The following is a 24,261-nucleotide window of genomic DNA, read 5'->3' as shown; positions in this document are numbered from 1 at the left end:
GCGCTCCGCTGCCCTCTCGCGCTCTTCCCGTTGGATTCTCGCCAAACGTACTCGAAGGCGCGAATCACCTCCAGACCCAGTCGGAGTCGGAGAGAAAGGTTCGAAGGGCGGCAAAACTGCTTTGGCTTCGGAACCCTCCGCCTCATCAGTCTCACACACATCCTCCTCACCAGTCCCAGAAGGGTCAGCTGCTCCAGAGCCAAGAGGATCATGCTCAGATCTATCAGTCACTTTCAACACGCATACTTTCCCCAGCTCCTGTACTATAATGTTTTTAATTTCTCGCTTAAGCTGCTGTTTAGAAACTTTAATATGGAAATGTTCAGCAACGCTAAATAAATCATCCTTCCTGCACTTATCTAGCTGTTCGACAGTCCGTGCACTCGAAAAGCTAGTCAGATCAAAATCAGCCATGCTAATTACACCTACACTAAACTCCAAAGTATCCTCATATAACCTTTCGTTTACAGAACCTGCACTCACTCTAAATGATACACCTTTCACGGTCGTTCTACCAGCACACAAGCGACAGCACATCTTACGAAACTCATCCCAAAAAAGTAAGATAAGCTACCCCTTTAAAGGAGTATCCCACCGCTGCCACCACCAAATGTTACGTGCTTAAAGATGTTTAAATGGGATGATAACGCAACATTAACGTGAGATGCAATTGTCGCTGTATGCAGTCGTATAAACAACCAAGACTAACACAGAAGTAACAGTTAAGTTATTTATTAGTGCGGACAAAAACGTTTACAGTAAAGAATAAAGAAACAAAACAAGAGTGTCGCCAAATTAATGAAATTATCAAAAGCCAAATCCCCCATAACTATTAACCCAACCCCTAAACTAACTACCAAAAGGAAAATGCAGAAATAAAACCGAATTCTTCAGCGTATATCGACGCTTTAGATAAACTATTGTAATTACAACAAAAAAATACAATTAATGCCGATCACTCTTAAACTAACTAACACAGAATAAACCTACCTACCCGATGTTAATGTTGTTCTCAGGTCAACGTCAAATGGCTTACCGATGGCCGTATTTCAATAATCAAGATATCCGTGATCATATTAGCAACATGTAGGTTTTTTTGAAACCAACAGAGACAAATATAAATTAAACTAAACCGAGTGGCTTGTTACAACCCATCGCGTCTTTCCTTGTCTACCAGCGTATAATATCCACATCACCCGGCAAAATAACTACATCAAAACCACATCAAACACAGTAAACAGCTGAACGGCTCGACTAAGGACACAGGCTGTGAGTGAGGTCTGACGCTGATCCCTCACTACCCATTCATGGTGCACAGGGCCTTTTAAACTGCCGGCACGCCAGCGGATTGGTCGCGCCCCATGGTTCGCGCCGGTTATGACGTCGAGCATCCTGACGTCACAGGTATAATTGACAACCAGATGATCCAATGATCGCGACCTAACAAAAGAGTTTGCAAACACAAGAGAAAAAACATACAAAACACACGTGGAACGTAACAGGCTGCTATTAGTTGTCATCACTCAGAGACATGTAGAAGTGGAGTCCAACACCAAGCAGGAATGGAGCTGGATCCAGCCGGTTCTGGTGACATCAGGATAGGAGTCCCGAGGTTGAGACAGGGAAACAAATAAAATAATGTTAGCATAGATGCCATTCAATTTATTGCAAAGTTATGGATCATGATAAATGTTTCTGGTTTCTGCAGACCTATCTAAAGCAACCTAATTGTGTGTTGAAGGATAAATTAGGTGTATGCCTGGCTAAATAGATGAGTCTTTAGTCTAGACTTAAACTGAGGGAGTGTGTCTGCATCTCAAACTGTGTTAGGGAGACTATTCCATAGTTTAGGAGCCAAATATGAAAAGGATCTTCCTCCTTTGGTGGGTTTTGATATTCTAGGAACTATTAACAGGCCAGAATTTTGTGGTCATAATGAACATGATGGAATATAGTATGGAAGGTCACATAATACTGTGGAGCTAGACCATTCAAAGCTTTGTACGTAGTTAACAGATTTTTTTAATGAATGCAAAATTTTACAGGTAGCCAATGTAATGATGATAAAATGGGGCTAATATGATCATATTTCTTGGTTCTCCTCAGCACTCTGGCTGCTGCATTCTGAACCAATTGAAGTTTATTTATTGAACTTGCTGGACATCCTCCCAGTAATGCATTACAATAATCTAGTCTTGAGGTCATGAACGCATGAATTCTTTTTTTCGGCATCAGCAACAGAGATCATGTGCCTTAATTTAGCAATATTTCTTAGGTGGAAGAATGCTGTTCTACAAACATTAGTAATTTGATCTTCAAAGGACAGATTGGTATCAAATATAACACAAGTTCTTCGCTGTTGAACACGATGTAACAGTACATTCATTGAGTCAAATTATATTTTAGCTTGTTTTTAGAGGTTTTTGTCGGAAATCGAGTAGACGGAAATGTCTTTTGTTTCGATGATACACTGCTAATTTGGAGAATTGTGAAATTTCGTCAGGTTTTGAAAAAATATAATATGGGGTATCATCAGCATAACAGTGGGAACTTATTCTACTATTCCTGTTAATATCTCCCAGGGGAAGCAAATACAAGGAGAAAAGCAGAGGCCCTAAAACTGATCCCTGTGGCACTCCATACTTTTGTTTGGTTTGACAATTCCTCATTTACGTAGACAAAGTGGTAGCAGTCTGCTAAATAGGACCTAAACCATGCTAATGCAAGTCCACAAATGCCAACATAATTCAAGAGAATGTTGTAATCTATCATGTCGAATGCAGCACTAAGATCTAAAAGCACTAGAAGTGAAATGCAGCTGCAATCAGATGATAAGAGCCAAGTCATTTGTAATTTTGCTAATTGTAGTTTCTTACCTGTAATGGGGCCTAAATCCTGACTGAAATTGTTCATACTTACTATTTCTCTGTAGAAATTATCATAGTTGGGATACATAAACGGGAGATTTGAAATATGTCTATAATTAGCCAGTTCTAAAGGATCGTGTTGTGGCTTCTCTATAAGCGGTTTGATAACTGCCATTTTAAAGCTTCTTAGGAAATGTCCTAAGAATACCGAGGGGTTAATAATATTAAGAGGTTCTGAAATTACAGGAAATACCTCTTAAGATCGTAGTTGGTATTGGATCTAACAAACATGTTGTGGCTTTTGATGTTTCGATAAGTTTTGTTAGCTCTTCCTGAACTATGACAGCGAAAGATTGAAGTTGCACGTGATGAAAATTATGAGGCACTGTTTTCTGAGGTGCTATGACAGATGATTGCATAATTCCAATTTTATTTCGGATTGTTTAAATTTTATCAGTAAAGAAACTCATGAAGTCATTGCTCTTGTGCTGTGATGTAATAGCTGGTTCTGTTGAGGCTTTACTCCTAACCAATTTAGCCACAGTACTGAATAAACACCTTGGATTGCTGTGGTTATTTTCTAAGAGTTTAGGTCCAAGTTGTACTTGCATTTTATCAATTTGAACTATCGAGGTGTGACCGTAACCATGCACATATCCCATGTATGTATTAGAGCTTAAATATATATTGTAATCTAAAAATGTGATAACTTATTCAGATTTGCAAACGCGGATGCAGACTATAATCTTAGATGCTGCTTTACTCTGCAGGAATGTGAGGAGGTCTTTAAAAAATATCGGCAAAAAAATAATATTATAAAAAAAAATATATTGTCTCCCCATGCCCAGTCTATATTGGTTCCTTTAAAGCAGCGTTTCTCAACGGGGGCGGTACCGCCCCCTAGGGGGCGTTTGGACAGTGTTGGGGGGCGGTGTGAACGAGGCAGCAGAGAGGGGGGGCGCTCAGGCACAAATGGGGGACCTTACTCAGAGGTACTCTACAGGCGGCCTGCGCCAAAGTCTTTTCAGCTCTTCTCCTTAGCCTATGTCTTCGTCTTGCTCGGATTACTGCTGCCACTTCACCAGGAGGATATGCCAGGAGAGCCGCTTCCTACACATGCTTTTAAGAGGCGGAGTATTTTCAGCGCAAAATAGAGGCGCGCTTTCACCGGCTTTTTCTGTACATAACGCGGAATACATAATTAGGCCCATAATTAGGCGCAGTTTACGCTTCCCCTCCCATCTATTTATGTGACACTCCCACTTTCCCCTTGTCCATCCCATGAATGCATATGCATGACACGAAAAGCGCATTTTGCCATTTTCAATTGCGACAGGCAATCTGCGCTTTCATCTCTGTGCGTCCCGTTCGTACATACCTCGCCATGGTTTTATGCGCACTTTGCGAAACAAATACTGTGTGGGATGGGAATAATAAAGTACGGAAGCTCAAAGAGGCCATGCGTTGTTATTATTATTTTTCTGTCTCGTTTTCTCGTGATCTCGACACAACTAAGGTTGTTTTTCTCGTGATCATGACTTAATTTTCTCGTGATCTCGACATAACAAAAAGTTGTTTTCTCGTGATCTCGACATAACAAAAAGTTGTTTTCTCGTGATCTCGACATAACAAAAAGTTGTTTTCTCGTGATCATGACTTAATTTTCGAGATCTCGACGTCTCTCTGTCATTGACAGCTTCCAGATTAGTGTCAGACACATTAGAAGAAGACTATCACGTCTACAACTTTTTCGTAGAAACATAACGTGACCCTGAATGTTTGGTAAATTTCATTGCCAGCCAACTTGAGGGACTGGGATGTCTGCATGACTGCGGTCAAGCCAGCCATGATTTAGATCCGAGTGCGTGCATATTACAGTATTAACGGTACTTTGCGGAAAGCACAGAAAGACGTGCTTCTTGACTCCTGTTGAGCGCAGAAGAAAGCGAGTTTTCTGCCAAGGATCTCTCATTGTCCTTCATACCTTGTAATAAACTTTTAATTGTAAATCCTGTAGTTCAATTAAAAGCTGTATAGAAAATTAAAGGCAAAAACAACTTTTTGTTATGTCGAGATCACGAGAAAACAACCTTAGTTATGTCGAGATCACGAGAAAACGAGACAGAAAAATAATAATAACGCATGGCCTCTTTGAGCTTCCGTAATAAAGTCATAATAATATAAATATTGATTTTATATTAGATGTCTTTTTGCAGTTATTCACATAGTATTATAATAATAGTAGCTTAAGTTCTCTCCCTCGTGTCCCGCAAAATCAGGTTTGCTGATCTGCAACAGAGCAATAGCCAGGTGGTCACCCTACGTTACTCACTGTTATTCATCACAACGTTTAAGCCTCTGACAACACATACAATGTTCATTTGAATGTAAAATAAAATTATGTCTGTGCAAATTAATGAATTCATATTTAAATGTTGCTAATAACCCACTCGGCTAGTTACCGGCATATGATCTCCATAGCAACGCCTAAAAACAAATGCCGCAGCTGTCAGCAGGGTTGCCAGATTGGGCGGTTTCCCGCCCAATTGGGCGGTTTTGCAATCTTTTTTGCGGGCAAAAATGGGTTTGGGCGGGTGGATAAAAATTGGGCTGGTTTTGGATCAGTTCGGCGGGTTTTTGTACTCGAAACATCGGTACTTCAGATCCTTCTTTCGGCGACTCTCTGTTCAGTAGCCTACACTCACTCACTCACTCACACACACGCACACACACATACACTACAGGTCTGGCTGACGTGCCCCCTAAACTCACAACAGACACTCCCTCCCTTCAGCTCACGTCACGCACGGATAGGCTAACGCCGGTTTCACACTGCACGCGTTAGCAGCGCGTAATGGCTCTGCGCGTAAGCAGCGCAGGAGCAGTGCGTACGGTGAGCGGAAGCAGGACACGCGCGTTTTGCTTTCATACTGGCAGCGTTTGACGCGCGCGGCATGTTTACAGACAAAGTAGGCTACTCTATAATGGGTAACTTGGCATTGCTTTATTTCGTTTTCAAATACATTTATATTATATTATTATAATAATATTAATATAATATTATATAACTTTTGGTTCATCTTTGTTTTTGTTGACCGTGTAGTGCGAGTTGTTGATAGAAGGAAGGCCATTGCGCTGTATTTGCTAATACGAAGACAGACACAGATTTTGGGTTCACTCCATGAACCGACGAAGGAGAGAATATGGTGCATATTACCATCTTGTCGCCGAACTCCGTCTTGACCGTGACCGACACTACTTCAGGATGAATGCAGAGCAAGTGGATCACATTCTTTCCCTGATTGGAGGCCAACTAACAAGGCAAACAACAAACTACAGGCAGTCCATTGAACCCAAGCAGCGACTTGCATTTACGTCTGCTTCTCTTATTTATGTGTGCTTACTGTGTGCAAAATGTAAATAAATGCTTACATTTGTTGTTTCTTGGAGAAAGATTTTTTATTTAGATTGTTGAAATGTCTGATACACATCTAATTTACAAACATTACCCATCATGAACATCTTAAAGATAATTCATAAATGTGTGTAATAACAAACAGCACAGTTTATCGAAAATTCAACAAAATCATACTGAATGTGTGCTATAATAACATGTCTATTCTATTTCCCTTTCTATATTGAGTTAAGTTGTTTGTTAGGGAAAGGTTGTCAAAAACATTAAATTACTTACCATCGGCACCAAGAGCTACTGCAACTTCATCCCATGCCTTTTCCTTTGCCTGTGAGTCTTTATAAAGCATATTTCGTGGATCATAAATAACTAAACGTTTCTCAACCTCCACAATGAGACGAGTGTGGTCCATTATTATATTTTCAGGCCGACCATGCCGGCTGTGACACCACGTGCTTTTTGTTTATGATTGTCAGCATGATATCAGCATGACATCCTTATGACAATATATATATATATATATATATATATATATATATTAGTTATGTGTATATACATTTATACATTAAATTAATCTAACTGGCAGTATAAATTAATTAAACTTGTTTTTGTAGTTTGGGCAACAAGTTTGTTTTTGGACATTTGTTTTCTTTTTAAATTGATGAAGGTCATTTGATTGACTGTTTAAAACACAATAGATAGGCCTATCATCAATGCGCTTTTGGTAACTGCTGTGTATTTTTGCCATGATCAATGCATTGTCACTTTAATTCAGCGTAAGCCGCGCGGCAAAAATAGACAGGACGCCGAAACGATCGCGGCACTGCTGCTCCTGCTACGCGCTGCTGCGCTGCCTCTGCGTGCGGTGTAAATGCTCTAATCTGTTAACATGGGCGCCGGAAAAAATACGCGCTGCTAACGCGTGCAGTGTGAAACCGGCGTAAGGTCGATGTACTTTTGCGTCCATTCCTTTTTCCTTTTTTAACTCCTAATTGAATAATGAAAAACACGCTTTCTTCTTTATTCGTTTTTAGACTGGTGAAACGATATTCACAAACTTATTTTCCTTATATAGGCCTACAATGCTTAGATATTTAACTTCACATATAAAAAAGAAAGCCTAAAACAAAAACATTTCAAAAACTGTAAAATGTTAAGTTATATAAAAATTATTATTTTATGATACACATATTACTGTCTTAAGTGAACTCATTTATAAACGTCATTAATAATTGTCATTATTATTATTAGCCTAAAAATCACCCACAGCCTAAATCACCTCTCTATTTTTCCAGAGACATGGCTCTTCTCATTCAGCACTGCGGGAAAAATATAATTTCCTGGTTTGGCCTTAGAATACCAGTAAAATCGACATTTTCCATATTAATTTGTGAATATATTAAATGTTTAATAAAGGGGCAAAAAGTTAGAAACAATATGTCAAGATATATTTTTATTTATTATATATTTATTTTATTTATTATACTATATATATATATATATATATATATATATATATATATATATATATATATATATATATATATATATATATATATATATATATATATATATATATATATAATTTATTTATTTTTTTAACTGCAGCATTTGCAGTTCAAATTCAAATTTTGGTGTTCAACTTTGCATTTTAAAAATACAACAACCGTTAATTTTTGATTACAGGTTAAAAAAGGAAAAACGAATGGACTTAAAGTACACAGACCAATGGGTAATTTTAAAACTCGTTAATGATTATCATGTGTTTAAATGAGAAACCATAGCGAGAAACAAGCCAATACAAATTTGGGTGGTTTTTTGTGCATTCTCGCGGTTTTTGACGAGGTTTTGGGCTGGAAAACCTTGCTGGCATCTGGCAACCCTGGCTGTCAGAGTGGTAGAAAGAATGTGTCCAATCAAAATGTACAAAAGTTTCGGTTCAGTTCAGGTGGCCGAGCTGTTGTCGTCTTTGTTCGTCATTTGAAATCAAATGACCGTTTGTAGGCTATTCAAATTTGAAGCCTGGTATATATTGCCTAATTGAGTGCGCGAACGACCGCTGCTTTTTCATTGGCCATTTAGGTTAGTTACGTTATTGTTCACGTGATTGGTTCATCTTAAAAAAAATTGTGTGTGAGCCTGAATTTGTTTGAATTTCTAAATACATTTGCAATACCTTTCAAACAATCCATGTGTTTTTGCATTTTTTCCAAACACAATATTACTCAACTTGAGGCGTTTACATGTTTAAATACAATAAGAAACTTCTGTTTCAGTTTTTTTTTTTTTCCAAAAACTCAGGCTTCAGGTATCAGTGTTGCAATTGTTTGGCTGTAATAGTATTTCTGAAGTGTTTTTGTTTTTTTTTTTTGTTTTGTTTTTTAGGGGGCGTTAAGAGGATCATGAAGAGGTCAGGGGGCGTTTGTTCAAAAAGGTTGAGAACCACTGCTTTAAAGTCTTTACCTGACCTGGTTCTTCCTTCCTCTATTTGTGGCTGATCAAATTTTGTATCCAACGAAGGCACTTTATCAATTCATATCAGTTCAGTTATTTCTGGAGGTAAGGTTTTGGACAGTATGAATCTATAATAACGTCCAGTTAAATGACTAAGTCGTCAGTTTCTTTTAAACATTCACGTATTGTAGGGGATACTTAACTGGGTCGGGTAATTCTTTGCATATTGCTAGTGCCTCTATCATAGTTAGTGGAATGCTTTTATATCTGTCTGGGCACTGGATAAAAGGAAATGCAGCTACGGCGTGTTCCTTTGTCACGGCTGTTTCTATTTTATCGTTGGTGCTTGCGATATTACAGGGGGGTGTATGGTGTTGTTGCACTAAGAGCGCTCGCGGTAAATTCGTATGACTGTGGCGGCGGTGTACTTTTGCTATTAGGGCTGTACACAACGGCTGCCTGTTTGTGGTCTTGCCCTTGGTCCAAGACTGGTTTAATTTGATTTATTTTTTGTACATCATGTGACACTTTCATATATTTGTTATCCCATTTGTTATCCCATTGTGCGACCCCCCCCCCCCGCATCTGCCTTTTACCATAGCTTTAGTTCGTTCATGTCCCTATCACTAAATGAACCATCTGTTGGATATGGATCTAACTGCATTTTTTCCGTATTAATATACGGTTCAGTATTGTATCCTTGTATGTAATGTATACGAAACATCCATTGTTTTGGAGTTTCATCAGGAAGTGGACAGCTTATGTCAGATCCCATATCTTTATATTTACAAAATGTCACAGTTTTAATTGTTCAGATATCCCAGTTTACTTGATTGGGATCAATTGGGCCAGGTATTTCTGCTTTCCCAGCCTAGTTGGTCTCTACTCTAGAGTTGCACTGCTCTCCTATGATCTGTTGGCATGAAACTCTGAAGCACTTGAGTTTACACAGAGACTGAAGATACTTTAACATTCATCTTCAATTTACGTTATTACAGTTAACATTTTCATCAGTGGTATGCAGTATTAAACGTAATTAGAATTATGAATTTTATGATCGTAATCACAATTTGTGGTCATGTACAGTACTATTATGCCTATGTATAATAGTGTTAATTCAAAAGTAATTCAACTTGTGTAATTTGATGGCTGAGTCACAATCAATGGTATTTTTTCCCCTCCGAAATTGTAATGGATCAGTAGGTGTTTATTCCTTTCAGACCGTCTATACTTTTATCATGTTCTTCATTGCGTATTGGCATTGTGGTGAAAACCAGGAGACCTGTGATCTACAACCATGCCAATAGCGTTTTTTTTATTCTATTTATCTAATGGAAATGTTATTACTTGAGGTCCAAGTTGTACTTGCATTTTATCAATTTGAACTATCAAGGTGTGACTGTAACCATGCACATATCCCATGTATGTATCCGAGCTTAAATATATATTGTAATCTAAAAATGTCATAACTTAATCAGATTTGCAAACGCGGATGCAGACTATAATCTTATTTCCCTGGGACTTTATCCCGGCCTATTCCCACCTTAGTGAGGATATGTTAAACTGCAACAGTAAATCTGAGGTATTCTACCTCCTTTCTGTATCTCCCAGAGCTAGAGCTCCCTTTCCAGGGGCACATTGATGCAGAACATTTTGAAAAAATTTTGAATCACGTATAGTGAACTGCAACACCACAGTATTACCGTGTTAGTAAAATAAGGTATTACGTTCCTGTATTCCTAATAGGGCAAAACGTCTCTTGAAAAAGAGGTACCCTAACACAGCGCAAAAATGGAATCTATGTTAAAATTCGATGTCTCTGCAGACAGGAGTATTGTCATATAAATAGATTGACCTTACCTGTCTGGAGAAATCCCGGACGAGCCCCCAAAAGTGTAAGAAAACCATGTAGTTTACTTGGTAAGGATTGTTTTTTTTGGTCCCTCTATCAATAGTTTGTCTCAGTCTGAGTGTATCAGTTCCTTCTCTTGTTGTTTATTGTTCAAGCACATCTTTGTATTTCATTCAGTAAAGCAGTATAAACCAACAGAATTTATCAGAATAGTATCTTCACCATATATGGGTTGACCTAGTTTAACATAGTGGGCTACACAATAGCAGAATAGTTTCTTCCACGAAAGAGAAACAAGAAAGAAAGAGAAAAGCAAGAAAGAAAGAAACCTCTTGTTCAGCAGTTAGTCTTATGCAAAAGTACAATGTCTCATATAATCTAATATCTCACATGTTAATTGATATACCATGTAATTTATCCAATTAAATTGTGTAATTTTATAGATATTTGACAGCCCTAGTAAATATATACTTATATATAAATTACACAGCAAAGAACATCTTGACCTTTGTTGTATTCTGCCATAAATTGCATTAGGGTTCAATGTGATTTCTTTTTTACATTTGTCCCTCTTCAACTGATTTTTGTCAATTTACTTTTGTTCATTGTAGAGCTGATGGAAGTGAAAGAGGAAAGTCAAGAACCGATTGAAGTGGAGGAGAAACCTCGTGATTTCAAAATTGGAGAAAAATCTTTGAGTGTCTCAAAGCCTAAAATAAAAGCAGCCAATAAATCTTCAATCTGCTCTCAGTGTGGAAAGAGTTTAACATGTAATAAAGATCTTAATATACACATGAGAATTCATACTGGACAAAAACCTTACAAGTGCTCACACTGTGGAAAGAGTTTCACTCAGTTAAATTACCTGAAAAAACACGAGAGAATTCATACTGGAGAAAAACCTTTCAAGTGCTCACACTGTGGAAAGAGATTCACTCAGTCATATAACCTGAAAAAACACGAGAGAATTCATACTGGAGAAAAACCTTACAATTGCTCACACTGTGGAAAGAGTTTCACTCATTTTGATTACCTGAAAAAACACGAGAGAATTCATACTGGAGAAAAACCTTACAAGTGCTCACACTGTGGAAAGAGTTTCACTCATTTTGATTACCTGAAAAAACACGAGAGAATTCATACTGGAGAAAAACCTTACAAGTGCTCACACTGTGGAAAGAGTTTCACTCAGTCACAAGACCTGAAAAAACACGAGAGAATTCATACTGGAGAAAAACCTTACAAGTGCTCACACTGTGGAAAGAGTTTCACTTATTTGAGTTCCCTGAATACACATGAGAGAATTCATACTGGAGAAAAACCTTACAAGTGCTCACACTGTGAAAAGAGTTTCACTCATTTGAGTTCCCTGAATACACATGAGAGAATCCATACTGGAGAAAAACCTTACAAGTGCTCACACTGTGAAAAGAGTTTCACTCAATTGAGTTCCCTGAATACACATGAGAGAATTCATACTGGAGAAAAAGCTTACAGGTGTTCACACTGTGGAAAGAGTTTCAGTCAGTTAACATACCTAAAAAGTCATAAGAGAATTCATGCAGGATAGTCTTGTCAAATTGTTCTGATGACTTTCCACCAGAAGATGGCAGCACCTGCAATCATTAGACTACATGCCCGTATTGGTGGTGTGATGTTGTACAACTTGCATCTTGAGAACATTTTATGTATGTACTGTATTGTTGTTCTTGTGTTCCAGATGATCAGGTGCTGATGTGAACAGAACCCCACTAAATGTGAATCTTTGCAAAAGCAATGTGCTGAAGTTGTTGTTTCTTTCCATTTGTGGCATAAAGTTGATTACATCAAAAAACAGCACACAACCCAGTGACGGTGGTAATCATGAAATTAATATACCACTCGTTACAGAACTACACACAGTTACCAAACCATTTTAACATCAAATAAATTATTTATTTAAGTCCTATTGCAGAACTCTTTTAGGTTTTTTTTTTCTTTCTAATGCATTTTAGTGTACTTCAGTCAAAACAGAAATCATTCTCATACCACAATTTCCAAAACTTAGAGCATGATGTTCACACAATCATAATGAATAAACATAATCATCTTGAGCAATCAACAAAGCATTTCATCAACCACTGTGATAAATGTATTAACAAAATTTCATCAGGTAATACTTCATGTATTAAAGTCCACAAATAAAAATAAAGTGGTAGCTCAATTCACATAACATAAAAGAAATAGTTCAATTTGTTTACCTCTTTTAATAGTTCATAAATGACCACGAGTTTTAGGTAAGTGTGTGTGTGTTTGTGATCTCCGTTTGTAATGCGTTAGTTGAGGTAAGTGTGTGGGTGATCTCTGTTTGTAGCGTCTTTTTTATAGGTTTTAGGGCGAGTGAACAGTCTATGGTTTCAGCAGTCCTACCTGGAGTCAGACGCACAGTATCTTGGCTTTGTGTCACACAGTCCACACGAAAAGCAGTAACTCACACGCTCTGCCACGATCAGCTCCCGCTCAGCCTAGGCAATTCTGATAACGAGTGTCTTCAAGGAATAGCAATAATGACAATCCAGATCCTCTTTCACAGTGCAGGCAGCGAAATACTTAAAAACCGCAATCTCCAAGCGAGTTCGTCCTTTTCGGCGGCATTGTAATGGAAACTCAGCTCACGCACAGCCCAAACACAGCTGATGGAGTGTCCTTCAGGAATTGCGACAACGGTAATCCCAACACTCTTCCGCGGTGCAGCCAGCAAAAAACTTAGACACTAGATTAACTCAGGCTTGTTAAAAACCACAGCAACTCGAATTTGTCCAGCTCACATTCACACTTTATGTTTTTCAACTTCCTCCCTTAACTTCACGCACCTGTTGCTTAAATAATCCCGCTACGTCCTTCCATCTCCGAACCTCTCCTAATAACCACATTGCATTTTGGTCAATGTAGTTCCTTACTTTCACCACACTCTCCTCCCCTTGAACAAAACATCTCATAGTTCTCTATGAAGATTTACAAACATTAAAATCCTAAAAATTCCTCTTCCTCATTTGAAGATTCGTTGAAGAGATCGAGAATCGTTTGTTTCTCTTGTGCCTCCAATTCGGTGGCAGTTGGAATACAGGGTTTTAAGTTGCAGACATGAACAATGCGGACATCCTCACCTGTAGATTCCATTGCTATTTGATAATTTACTGGTCCCATTTGTTGTATTACCCGGTAGGGTCCCTTCCATTTCGGTGCAAGTTTAGCAGTAAAGTTTTTCTTTGCATTTGACTGTGGGAACTGTCGGATCCACACTCTGTCTTTTTCTTTGAATAAAACGATTCTTATTATAGTTTCTCAATTGTCTCAGGTGTGCTTTCTTACAGTTCTCTCTTGCCTTTGCGTGTAGTTGACTTAAGTGATACACTACTTCATAGTTGGGTGCATCTGGTGAGAGATCATGACATTTACCTTTTAGAAGCTTGTTCATCGGCCCTTGTAACTTCCTTCCTAACTGAAGTTCCGCAGGAGACATTCCAGTAGTTTCTTGCACCGCCGAGTTGATGGCAAGCCTAAATTTGGGTAGGTATTGGTCCCATCGTTTATGATTTTCATCTACATATGCAGCAATCATACTTCTAACCGTTCAATTGATTCTCTCTGTCATGTTCGTCTGTGGGTGGTAAGCTGTAGTCAGCTTTGGTGTTACGTCCCAGCTTTCACATAATTCTTTAAATACTGCGGACACAAACTGGGTGCCTCTGTCAGATATAAGAAAATCTGGGACTCCCCATCTGGTTAGGATCTCTTTTCTGAATAGTGTAGCGACTGTCTTGGCTGTAGCTATACGCATGGGGAAAAGTTCCACCCAGCGGGTGAAGTAATCAACAAACACTAAAAGGTACTCATTTTGGTTAGTGCTACGGGGTAAGGGTCCCATGATGTCTACCCCTATCATCTGATTAGATTGGTTGCTGACAATTTTCTGCATCTTCCCAGCAGGTTTCTGTTGGTCAGCTTTTATGGTTTGGCATTTTATACATCTTTTTACAAACTGTTTGATGTCAGACCACATCCCAGGCCAAAATGCCACATCCTGAATTCTTCTGTATGTTTTATAGATCCCAACATGACTGCTCATAGGGCTACAATGATAGTGTTCCAACATACATGGTACAAGATCTTTTGGAACAAAGATACGGTAATGGAACCGATTCTCTGACAGCTGAGTTTTGAGGTACAGCTTATCTTCTATGACTTCATATTTGGCTTGCTGTTTGTCATTGTTCTCAGCCAAAATTTGAAAGATTTTTGTTATTTCTGGGTCATTGTGCTGTTTCTCCCAGATTAATTCTGCAGTAACTGGAAGTGGGTTGACATCCTTCTGATTGGAATACAAGTTACAACTTGTATATTGGGTAATCCGTGAAAGAGCATCTGGAGCTGTGTTTAACTTTCCCTTTCGATACTCAACAATGAAATAGTTGAATAGTGACTTTTGCAACTGTAGGGCCCATCGAATAAGATGGCTGGTGGTTTTGGGTGAATTCATTACCCACTGCAAAGCAGAATGATCGGTAACGACAGTGAACATTCTGTGATCCAAGTAGTGCTGCCACTTGTCTAACGCTCATACTATGGCTAAGCATTCCTTCTCTGTTGCAGAGTAGTTTGTCTCGGCAGGATTTAGAGTTCTACTGGCATAAGCTATTACCTCCTCTGTGCCTTGTCTCCGCTTTTGGGTCAGCACTGCACCCAGTCCTGTCTCACTGGCATCAGTGTACACAATGAATGGATGCTCTAAATTAGGATGGCCAAGGATGGGTGGAGTCATCAAGCATGTTTTCAGTTGTTCAAAGGCTTGTTGGCACTGCAATTTCCACTGAAAAATTCGGCTCTTTTTCTTTAAGGAGTTGAGTGGTTCAGCAATTCTAGAAAAGTTGGGAACAAATCTGTGGTACCATCCAGCTAGTCCAAGGAAACGTTGGACTTCCTTCAGATTTTTTGGCACAGGAATGGCTTCCACTTTACTAGGGTCAGCTGAAATGCCTTGGATGTTGACTAAATGACCTAGGAATGTCACTTCATGCAAGCAAAACTTACATTTTCGGAGGTTGATTGTTAAACCAGCCTCTTGTAACTTCTGAAAAACAGCTTGGAGATCCAGGAAATGCTGAGTAACAGATGGGGAGTAAACGATAATATCGTCAATGTACACAAAGCAATTTCTTCCACGTAGCTCTCCCAATACAGTCTCCATAAGACGTTGGAAAGTGGATGGGGCATTTTTAAGCCCAAATGGCATTACATTAAAGTGAAATAGTCCTGCAGGTGTAATAAAGGCAGTCTTGGCTTTCCTGGAAGCATCCATAGTCACTTGCCAATATCCACTGTTAAGATCCAAAGTGGAAAAAATAGCTGACCCGAAAGGGATTCCAAGATTTCAGTAAGATTTGGAAGAGGATAGGCGTCACTTTCTGTTATGGCGTTCAATTTGCGATAGTCTACACAAAATCGAAGACGTCCATCCTTTTTTGGCACAAGGACTACAGGGGAGGCCCATCCTGACTGTGATGGCTCTACAATACCTGCATATAACATTTCTTTGAGTTGATGATTCACAATGGCTTGTTTGGCAGGAGACACCCGGTAAGGTCGTTGCTTTATGGGAATTTGGTGATGGGTGTAAATTTGATGTTGGAGAACAGCTGTCCGTCCTAACTGCAAGGTACACACTTGAGCATTTGTTCTTAGGAGGTGACTTAATTGAAGCTTTTGACCAGATGGTAAGTGAGCCGCATCCACTGCTTGATTAATGAGTGTCGTATTATCCTCACCTTCAACTTCTAAGGGAATGGGTGGCATTAAAGGTGGAATAGAGCTTAACAGGGAAATACTAGGGGTGGAGTTGTGAACTTGATTTTCATTTTGCAAATGCTGGTACCCCATCTTGGTTGGCACACTTGCATGACCGGGTTGAAAGAGGTAATCCACATCAGGAACAGAAGTAAAGGAATACTTCCCATCAGACACGGTTATTTGCATTCCACTAAAGAAAATGAAGTCTAGTCCCAAGACAATAGAATAAGCAAGGCTTTTGGAGGTTAACACAGCAACAGGGAGGTTGAAAACACGGTCGTGAAATTTAAACGAAACATTTAACCATCCCAGAGTTACTTCTGCATTTCCATTTGCCAAATATAAAGGTCCAAAAGACCAAGGGCTAAGGCTGTCGTCTGTGGGGTTGAGGTCTTCCCACAAGTGCTCATGAATTAGGGTAAAGCTCGCCCCGGTGTCCACAATGGCCTTGCCTACCCAATTACCAATACCAATTGGAACAATTAACTGTTGTGGTACAACAACAGCTTTCTGTGAATGTGTTGTCACTTTTTGTTGTAAAGCATTTGCAACTGTCATTGAGTTGTTGGTGGGTTTACCTCTGAATCTAGGAGGATAGGATTGTTGCAGGTTAGTAGAAGGTTGCTCTGGTGGTGGAACAGACTGAGAAGGCAAAGAAAAATGTGGGCAACTACTAGGAGCATGTTGCCCTTTACACCTCCAACATTGTACCTGTGGCTTATCTGCAGGCCGATTAATGGTTGGTAGGGGTCATTTGAGTCCAGGCTGACCTTGTTTTGAGCTCAAACGGTAGTTATACTGTAACTGCTGTAAATGATCCTTCTCAAGTTGTTGTCCCAACCGCACCAAGTCCTCTTACACGACCACGTAGCTGGCTGGCTAAGTAAGGCTTTATGTTTTTCAATATCATTTTAACCAGTTCAGACTTGGTTAAGGTAGGCTTCCACCTTTTGCAAAGTGCTCTATACGTAAAGGCAAAGTCTCTTATAGACTTCCTCTCTCCTTGATTTCTGATTCTGACACGCTCTGCAAGTTCATCCTCATAATCTTCAGAGAGAAAAGCAGTAAGGAACGCAGACTCAAACTCATGCCAGGCAGTTACTGTAGTTCTAGCTACTTCCCACCAATCACGTGCTGTACCATGCAAGACTGTTCGGAAGGTAGCTAGGATTTCAGAATCAGTTAAAGGATATAATGCTAGAAAATCCTGACATTTAGCTAAATACAGCAAGGGATCAGAATCATCTGATGGTCTCCCGAAAGTTGGAAAAGATAATTTGAGATGGTCACTCTTGACAGCACCCACATTTACAGGGGGTGACACAATCATGGAATGATTTGAGGATTCAGGTTCCTTCGGGGGGTCCTCTGTTCGATATTCTGTACTCTCTTGCAGTTCAGTTATTTCAGTTGTATTTCATACATTTTGTCCCAATTTCCCTGGACTTGAGCAGTAAGATGTCCAATTTCCCTTGCAGGTGTTGGAATTGTACCAGGCAAATCATATTGGACCTCTGAAGATACTGGTGAAACATTTGTTGCTGCCTCTGCTGGAGAGGGAGTGCACAACTGCATCTGGTCCTCGTGCCATACAAAGCTGTGTACAGGCGTGCTAGAGGCTACATCAGATGAAGCAAACTGCACATGAGTTCTTGATTGTAAAGGGCTAAGTGGAACATAAGGGAAAGAGGGATAATTAGACAACAACGGTTGAGGGGTAGGAGTCCAGCCTGGCGTTGCAACATCTGGAACCTCAATATCAACATAGGTTGATGATGGATGTATAGAGTCTGCCATTTCTTGCCATGTAAAACAATATGGTGTGTTTGTATATTATCAGTAGTGTGGGAAGAAGGGGAGAAAAAAAACCATATACAAGTAAATACAATTACTCACTTCATAGAATTTTGAATATTACCTCTGTCTCATAACTACTGGTGGCAAGTGATAACTGAAAATGTAAAACTCACTTAACCCCACTCTGATTGCAACCTCAACACATCAATAAGTTCGAAAGACAGGAGTCAGTTACTTACATTTTTCATAATCTGGTTAACGCACCAAAATAGATTATTAAATAACACAAAAATAAGCAATCGGAGGATCAGTACACAATTAAGTTACACAATTCAAGTCCCTGTTCGGGTGCCATTTTCTGTGACGGTGGTAATCATAGAATTAATATACCACTCGTTACAGAACTACACACAGTTACCAAACCATTTTAACATCAGATAAATTATTTATTTAAGTCCTATTGCAGAACTCTTTTAGGTTTTTTTTTCTTTCTAATGCATTTTAGTGTACTTCAGTCAAAACAGAAATCATTCTCATGCCACAATTTCCAAAACTTAGAGCATGATGTTCACACAATCATAATGAATAAACATAATCATCTTGAGCAATCAACAAAGCATTTCATCAACCACTGTGATAAATGTATTAACAAAATTTCATCAGGATGTATTAAAGTCCACAAATAAAAATAAAGTGGTAGCTCAATTCACATAACATAAAAGAAATAGTTCAATTTGTTTACCTCTTTTAATAGTTCATAAATGACCACGAGTTTTAGGTAAGTGTGTGTGTGTTTGTGATCTCCGTCTGTAATGCGTTAGTTGAGGTAAGTGTGTGTGGGTGATCTCTGTTTGTAGCGTCTTTTTTATAGGTTTTAGGGCGAGTGAACAGTCTATGGTTTCAGCAGTCCTACCTGGAGTCAGACGCACAGTATCTTGGCTTTGTGTCACACAGTCCACACGAAAAGCAGTAACTCACACGCTCTGCCACGATCAGCTCCCGCTCAGCCTAGGCAATTCTGATAACGAGTGTCTTCAAGGAATAGCAATAATGACAATCCAGATCCTCTTTCACAGTGCAGGCAGCGAAATACTTAAAAACCGCAATCTCCAAGCGAGTTCGTCCTTTTCGGCGGCATTGTAATGGAAACTCAGCTCACGCACAGCCTAAACACAGCTGATGGAGTGTCCTTCAGGAATCGCGACAACGGTAATCCCAACACTCTTCCGCAGTGCAGCCAGTGAAAAACTTAGACACTAGATTAACTCAGGCTTGTTAAAAACCACAGCAACTCGAATTTGTCCAGCTCACATTCACACTTTATGTTTTTCAACTTCCTCCCTTAACTTCACGCACCTGTTGCTTAAATAATCCCGCTACGTCCTTCCATCTCTGAACCTCTCCTAATAACCACATTGCATTTTGGTCAATGTAGTCCCTTACTTTCGCCACAACCCCCCTACAATGTTAAAAGTCCACCCACTCCTCATTCTTATATTTCTATAAATCAAAATGTGTCAAAATGACCACTTTTCATTTCTGCTCTAAAGTGACATCACTTTAGGGCAGGCCCCGCCCACGACTATTGTCATAAATCCACCCGTGAGTGATCTACACACAGTCTGCCATTTTTTTCCACGCTGGAGCAGATACAGTGAGAAGAATAATGTCTCAGCTTCATAAGCATCATAAGTGTTCTGTTGTTGCTGTAAAGATGAACATAAGTGTCTTCATGTACTCCCGGCATCAGAGCCACTGAAGAAGCGGTGGACAAGTTTTGTTTTTGAAGCAAATGTGCCACAAAACATACAAAAATGTGTGTATGTTTGTGCAAATCATTTTACACCGGACTGCTTTGTGAATGAGTGTCAATATAAAGCAGGATTTTCAAAAAATGTGATTCTCAAGCATGATCAGAAACAACTGTTCGTGTTCCAGCTTTATATCCTGAAGATGTATCACACGTTATATTTTGTGAATGTTTGCAAATTGCCTTTCTGAATGTGCTTGTCAGCTGATTCCACGGCTAATGCAGCAAAAGTTAGCATTGTCTCTGATTGTATTCACCAGAGCTATGACGGGGGCGGAGAGTAGCAGCTCATTTGCATTTAAAGAGACACACATGAAAACAGCGTGTTTTTGATTCCACCCAAAAAGAGGCATTTACAACATGGTATAATAAATGATCCGTGGGGTATTTTGAGCTGAAACTTCAGACACATTCTGGGGACACCTGAGACTTGTATGACACCCTGTAAAAAGGGGCATAATAGGTCTCCTTTAAATCATTGTTTTACAGTCTGTGGCAGGGCAGTCGACCTTTATCCTTCTCGGAGGCTTGATTAGTCTGATAAGGGACCGGGTGTGTATGATCACGACCCGGCTCCGCCCTCCGCCCTGCCACATTCCTCCCTCGTTCTCTCAGGCAGGGGAGCCCCCGGCATGACGCACACCCCCTTTCTCCGCGGAGGGGCGTGCACTGGGATTCTGTTTGAAATGACCTGACTCTTGTGTGACATTTGTTCCACTTGTAAACAAAGTTCATGCTTTATTTGAAGTAAATTTTTGTTTTATTTTTTACACAAATCTATCGATTTACTTCAGAAGAATTGATTGATGACTCTACTGGAGTCGTGTGGATTACTTTTATCCTGCCTAAATATGACTTTTGGACCGTCAAACAGCTGGCACCCATTCACTTGCATTGAATGGACATACAGAGCTGAAATGTGCTTATAAAAATCTTCATTTCGGTTCTTCTGAAGAAGGAAAGATGTACACATCTAGAATGGCTTAAATGTGAGTCAATCATGAGAGTTTTTTTAACTATTCCTTTAACTTGTGTTGAACCTGTAATTGTATCATTTTAAATCCAGGATGCAGACTAATAAAATACAAAACTAATAAACAGTGCTTTGTAAAGTTTTCAAAGTAGTTTTTGTCAGATTCAAAATGTTAAATATATTAAAGTTAGACCCCCACCTGATACACAGTATTGTGTCTCATGACAAATTACGAAAAAGTCCAATACCTTTAAATTGTAAATATTAAACCAAAAACGACTTTTTTTTATTCTATTTTGAAAGGTGCTGTATGGGAGAGTGGCTAGGAGGAAGCCTTGGCTGGAAAAAACCCATGCTTGCCCATAATGACTTTGTAATAATTCACTTTGAAGATACAAGATGTAGCAGAAGGTCGTGTGGTCTGATGAGAATAAAGTGGAATTGTCTGGCTCAAACACTAAACCGTATGTGTGGCGCAAAGCCGACTTAACACATCAGCCACACAACACCATCCCCACAGTGGAACACGCTGGTGGCAGCATCATGTTTAGGGTGGAGCTTTTCATCAGCATGAACTGGCAGGCTTGTGAAGATTGACTGGTTGATGAATGCTGCAAAATGCACTGATATTTTTGGATAAGAACCTACTTTCCTCTGCCAGAAAGTGTAAAACTGGGAAGAGGTTTGTGTTTCAGCAGGACAATGACCCAGAGCACCAAGACAGAGCAACACTAGAGTGGCTTAAAAAGAAGAATATTGATATCCTTGAGTGGCCCAGTCAAGGTCCTGACCTCTAATTGGTGTAGAGACCTCAAAATTGCTTTCTATCACCGATCCCCAACTAGAGATTAAGTAGAGATTGAGTGATTTTGAGGAATGGGCTGATATTGCTCCATCACGATCAGGGATGTAGTGGAGGCTAAACGCACGTAAACGCCGTTTACGCACCTCCCAAAATTCGGAAATAGCGTTTACCCACCTCCAAAGTGGGTTTATCCACCTCTAAATTGCGTTTATCCACCTCTAAATAGATAGTTCCTAAGCCATTTTAAATTAAGCTTATGTCGTTTTAGATTCATATTGTTCATTATTAGTTTCATAGGTTGTTAAACCTAAGACGAAGTCTTTCATAATTTGCTGCTGCCAGTGTTTCCCATGCGCGTGCATCGATATTGACTACTACCAGCTACATACAGCGTGCTGACCTAAAAAATCCAGCTGTATTCTAACAATAACTTAGCTCTCCTTATTAGCTAGGCTCCTTGCATGCTGGCTAATAAGTAATAACTGACAGTGCTGTGTTGGACATATTTATGCAGCGGTGTTCCATGACGGAGAGAGAGCGCGAGAGGTACGGGTGAGAGAGAGAGAGAGAGGGACGAGCGAGAGCCTAGTGCTGCGCGAATGCGCTACGGCTCTCTGCAATCAAATACGATTTTAAATAGGCTTAGTAAAAAATAAATCGAAAATCAATGTGTGGCGGTCAGCGTTGATATTGTGGCGGGCCGCCACAAATAAATAAACGTATGGGAAACCCTTGCTGCATTACTGTCAGTGTTGACCAATCAGCAGGAAGCAGCAGACTGCATCAAGATTCATCCGTCACTCACTAGCCCAAACGTCTCATGTAGAACCACTGTATATTATTTTGTGTTCAAAATGGAACTTATATTGTCTTTCTTCTGTTAATTACAGAAACTGAGTTTTCTTAAAATTAAAATATGTGGCACCAGATTCATTCTTCTGTCGTTTATCTGCACTATTTTACTATCTAAACTATTTTGATAATCAATTAGTCGGGTTGAGTCATTTTTTAAGACAAAAGTAAAAAATTATTTGATTCCAGCTTGTTAAATGTGGATATGTTCTAGTGTCTTCTCTCCTCTGTGACAGAAAACTGAATATCTTTGAGTTGTGGACAAAACGAGACATTTGAGGACGTCATCCTCCTGGGCTTTTGGGAAACACTGATCCACATTGTTCTGACATATTATAGACCAAACAAATAATTGATTAATCGAGAAAATATTCAACAGATTAATCGACTATGAAAATAATCCCTAATCATTATGTACAAGTGCATTGCATTGGAAGCCCTGGATATAAGCCTCCCTCTCTCTCTTAAATATTTTTGTTCTCTCTGTTTTGTCATTTCGTAAACTTTATAGATTTCAACCATATTATTCCTTCTTGGGTCTCTTTAACAAGAACTTAGATTAATGTATGAATTGAATAGTGATTGTGTGACCTATGATGAGGGAACAACCAGTGATACCCTTGGTAGTACAATAGCCTATAGCGATGTCATCAGGATACACATACACCGGTAGGCAGTGGCCCACCTTACCGGGTGACCCAACTCTTTTTTTACCACTACACCTCTGGCTACACGAGTGTGCAAAATTGATAGAGAATCATCCAAAAAGACTGGTGGCTGTAATAGGTGCAAAAGGAGGCTTAACCAAGTATTTAATAATGAGGATGAATGATGGTTATGGGCATTTTTTAAATTGTCATGATATACAGTACTGTGTACCAGCTAGGGATGCACCGATCCGATACCTGGATCGCATTGAAGACGTGCGATAGCTGTGAATCACAAAAGGCTGTGTTTAATTAGTACATTTATAAAATGCATATGCAGCTCTAGTGCTCTAGTGGGGCAGTGGTGGCTCAGTGGTTGAGGCTCAGGGTTACTGACCAGAAGGTTGGGGGTTCAAGCCCCAGCACCACCAAGATGCCACTGTTGGGCCCTTGAGCAAGGCACTTAACTCCAGGTTGCTCCGGGGGATTGTCCCTGTAATAAGTGCACTGTAAGTCGCTTTGGATAAAAGCGTCTGCCAAATGCATAAATGTAAATGTAAATGTAGTGCGTCAGTGAATGCCGCTGCTCTGTTGACACACACACCCGCTTTAATTTTAAAGTTAATAGGTGTCACGAAGAGACTCACAGAGGCAGAGATATGAACTCAGTAGCAGGGTTTATTGAACAGATGATTGAAACAATGATGTAAACATTGTGAGTAAATCCAGTTGAGCAGAGTGGCAAAAAGCAGGTGAGTAATATCCAGACAGGGTATAGACACGATAAACAGATAACTCACAGCAGTAACCCTATTTTAACCATGATATCCGGAGTGAAACCACAGTAATACAGGGAAACTAAAACTATATGTAAAAAAATATAATTTTGTCATTATTATGATTTTACTGCAATTACCACAGTTTAACTGTGATTACTGTTGTAGATTAACCATCGTATTTCTAGTA

At 39.4% G+C, this 24,261-nt stretch overlaps 1 protein-coding gene across 1 annotated transcript in view; it reads left to right on the top strand.

The window, feature by feature from the left end:
• LOC127618946 (uncharacterized) overlaps positions 1-24,261 on the top strand; it is a 647,429-nt gene that overhangs the window by 503,307 nt on the left and 119,861 nt on the right. Inside the window, 1 exon segment of the mRNA XM_052091648.1 lies at positions 11,327-12,159. Within this exon segment, the coding sequence (XP_051947608.1) occupies positions 11,327-12,159 (833 nt within the window).

The sequence above is a fragment of the Xyrauchen texanus genome, chromosome 25 (assembly GCF_025860055.1).
Source record: "Xyrauchen texanus isolate HMW12.3.18 chromosome 25, RBS_HiC_50CHRs, whole genome shotgun sequence".
NCBI classification, from domain to species: Eukaryota; Metazoa; Chordata; class Actinopteri; order Cypriniformes; family Catostomidae; genus Xyrauchen; species Xyrauchen texanus.
This window is presented reverse-complemented; position numbering and strand designations above follow the sequence as displayed.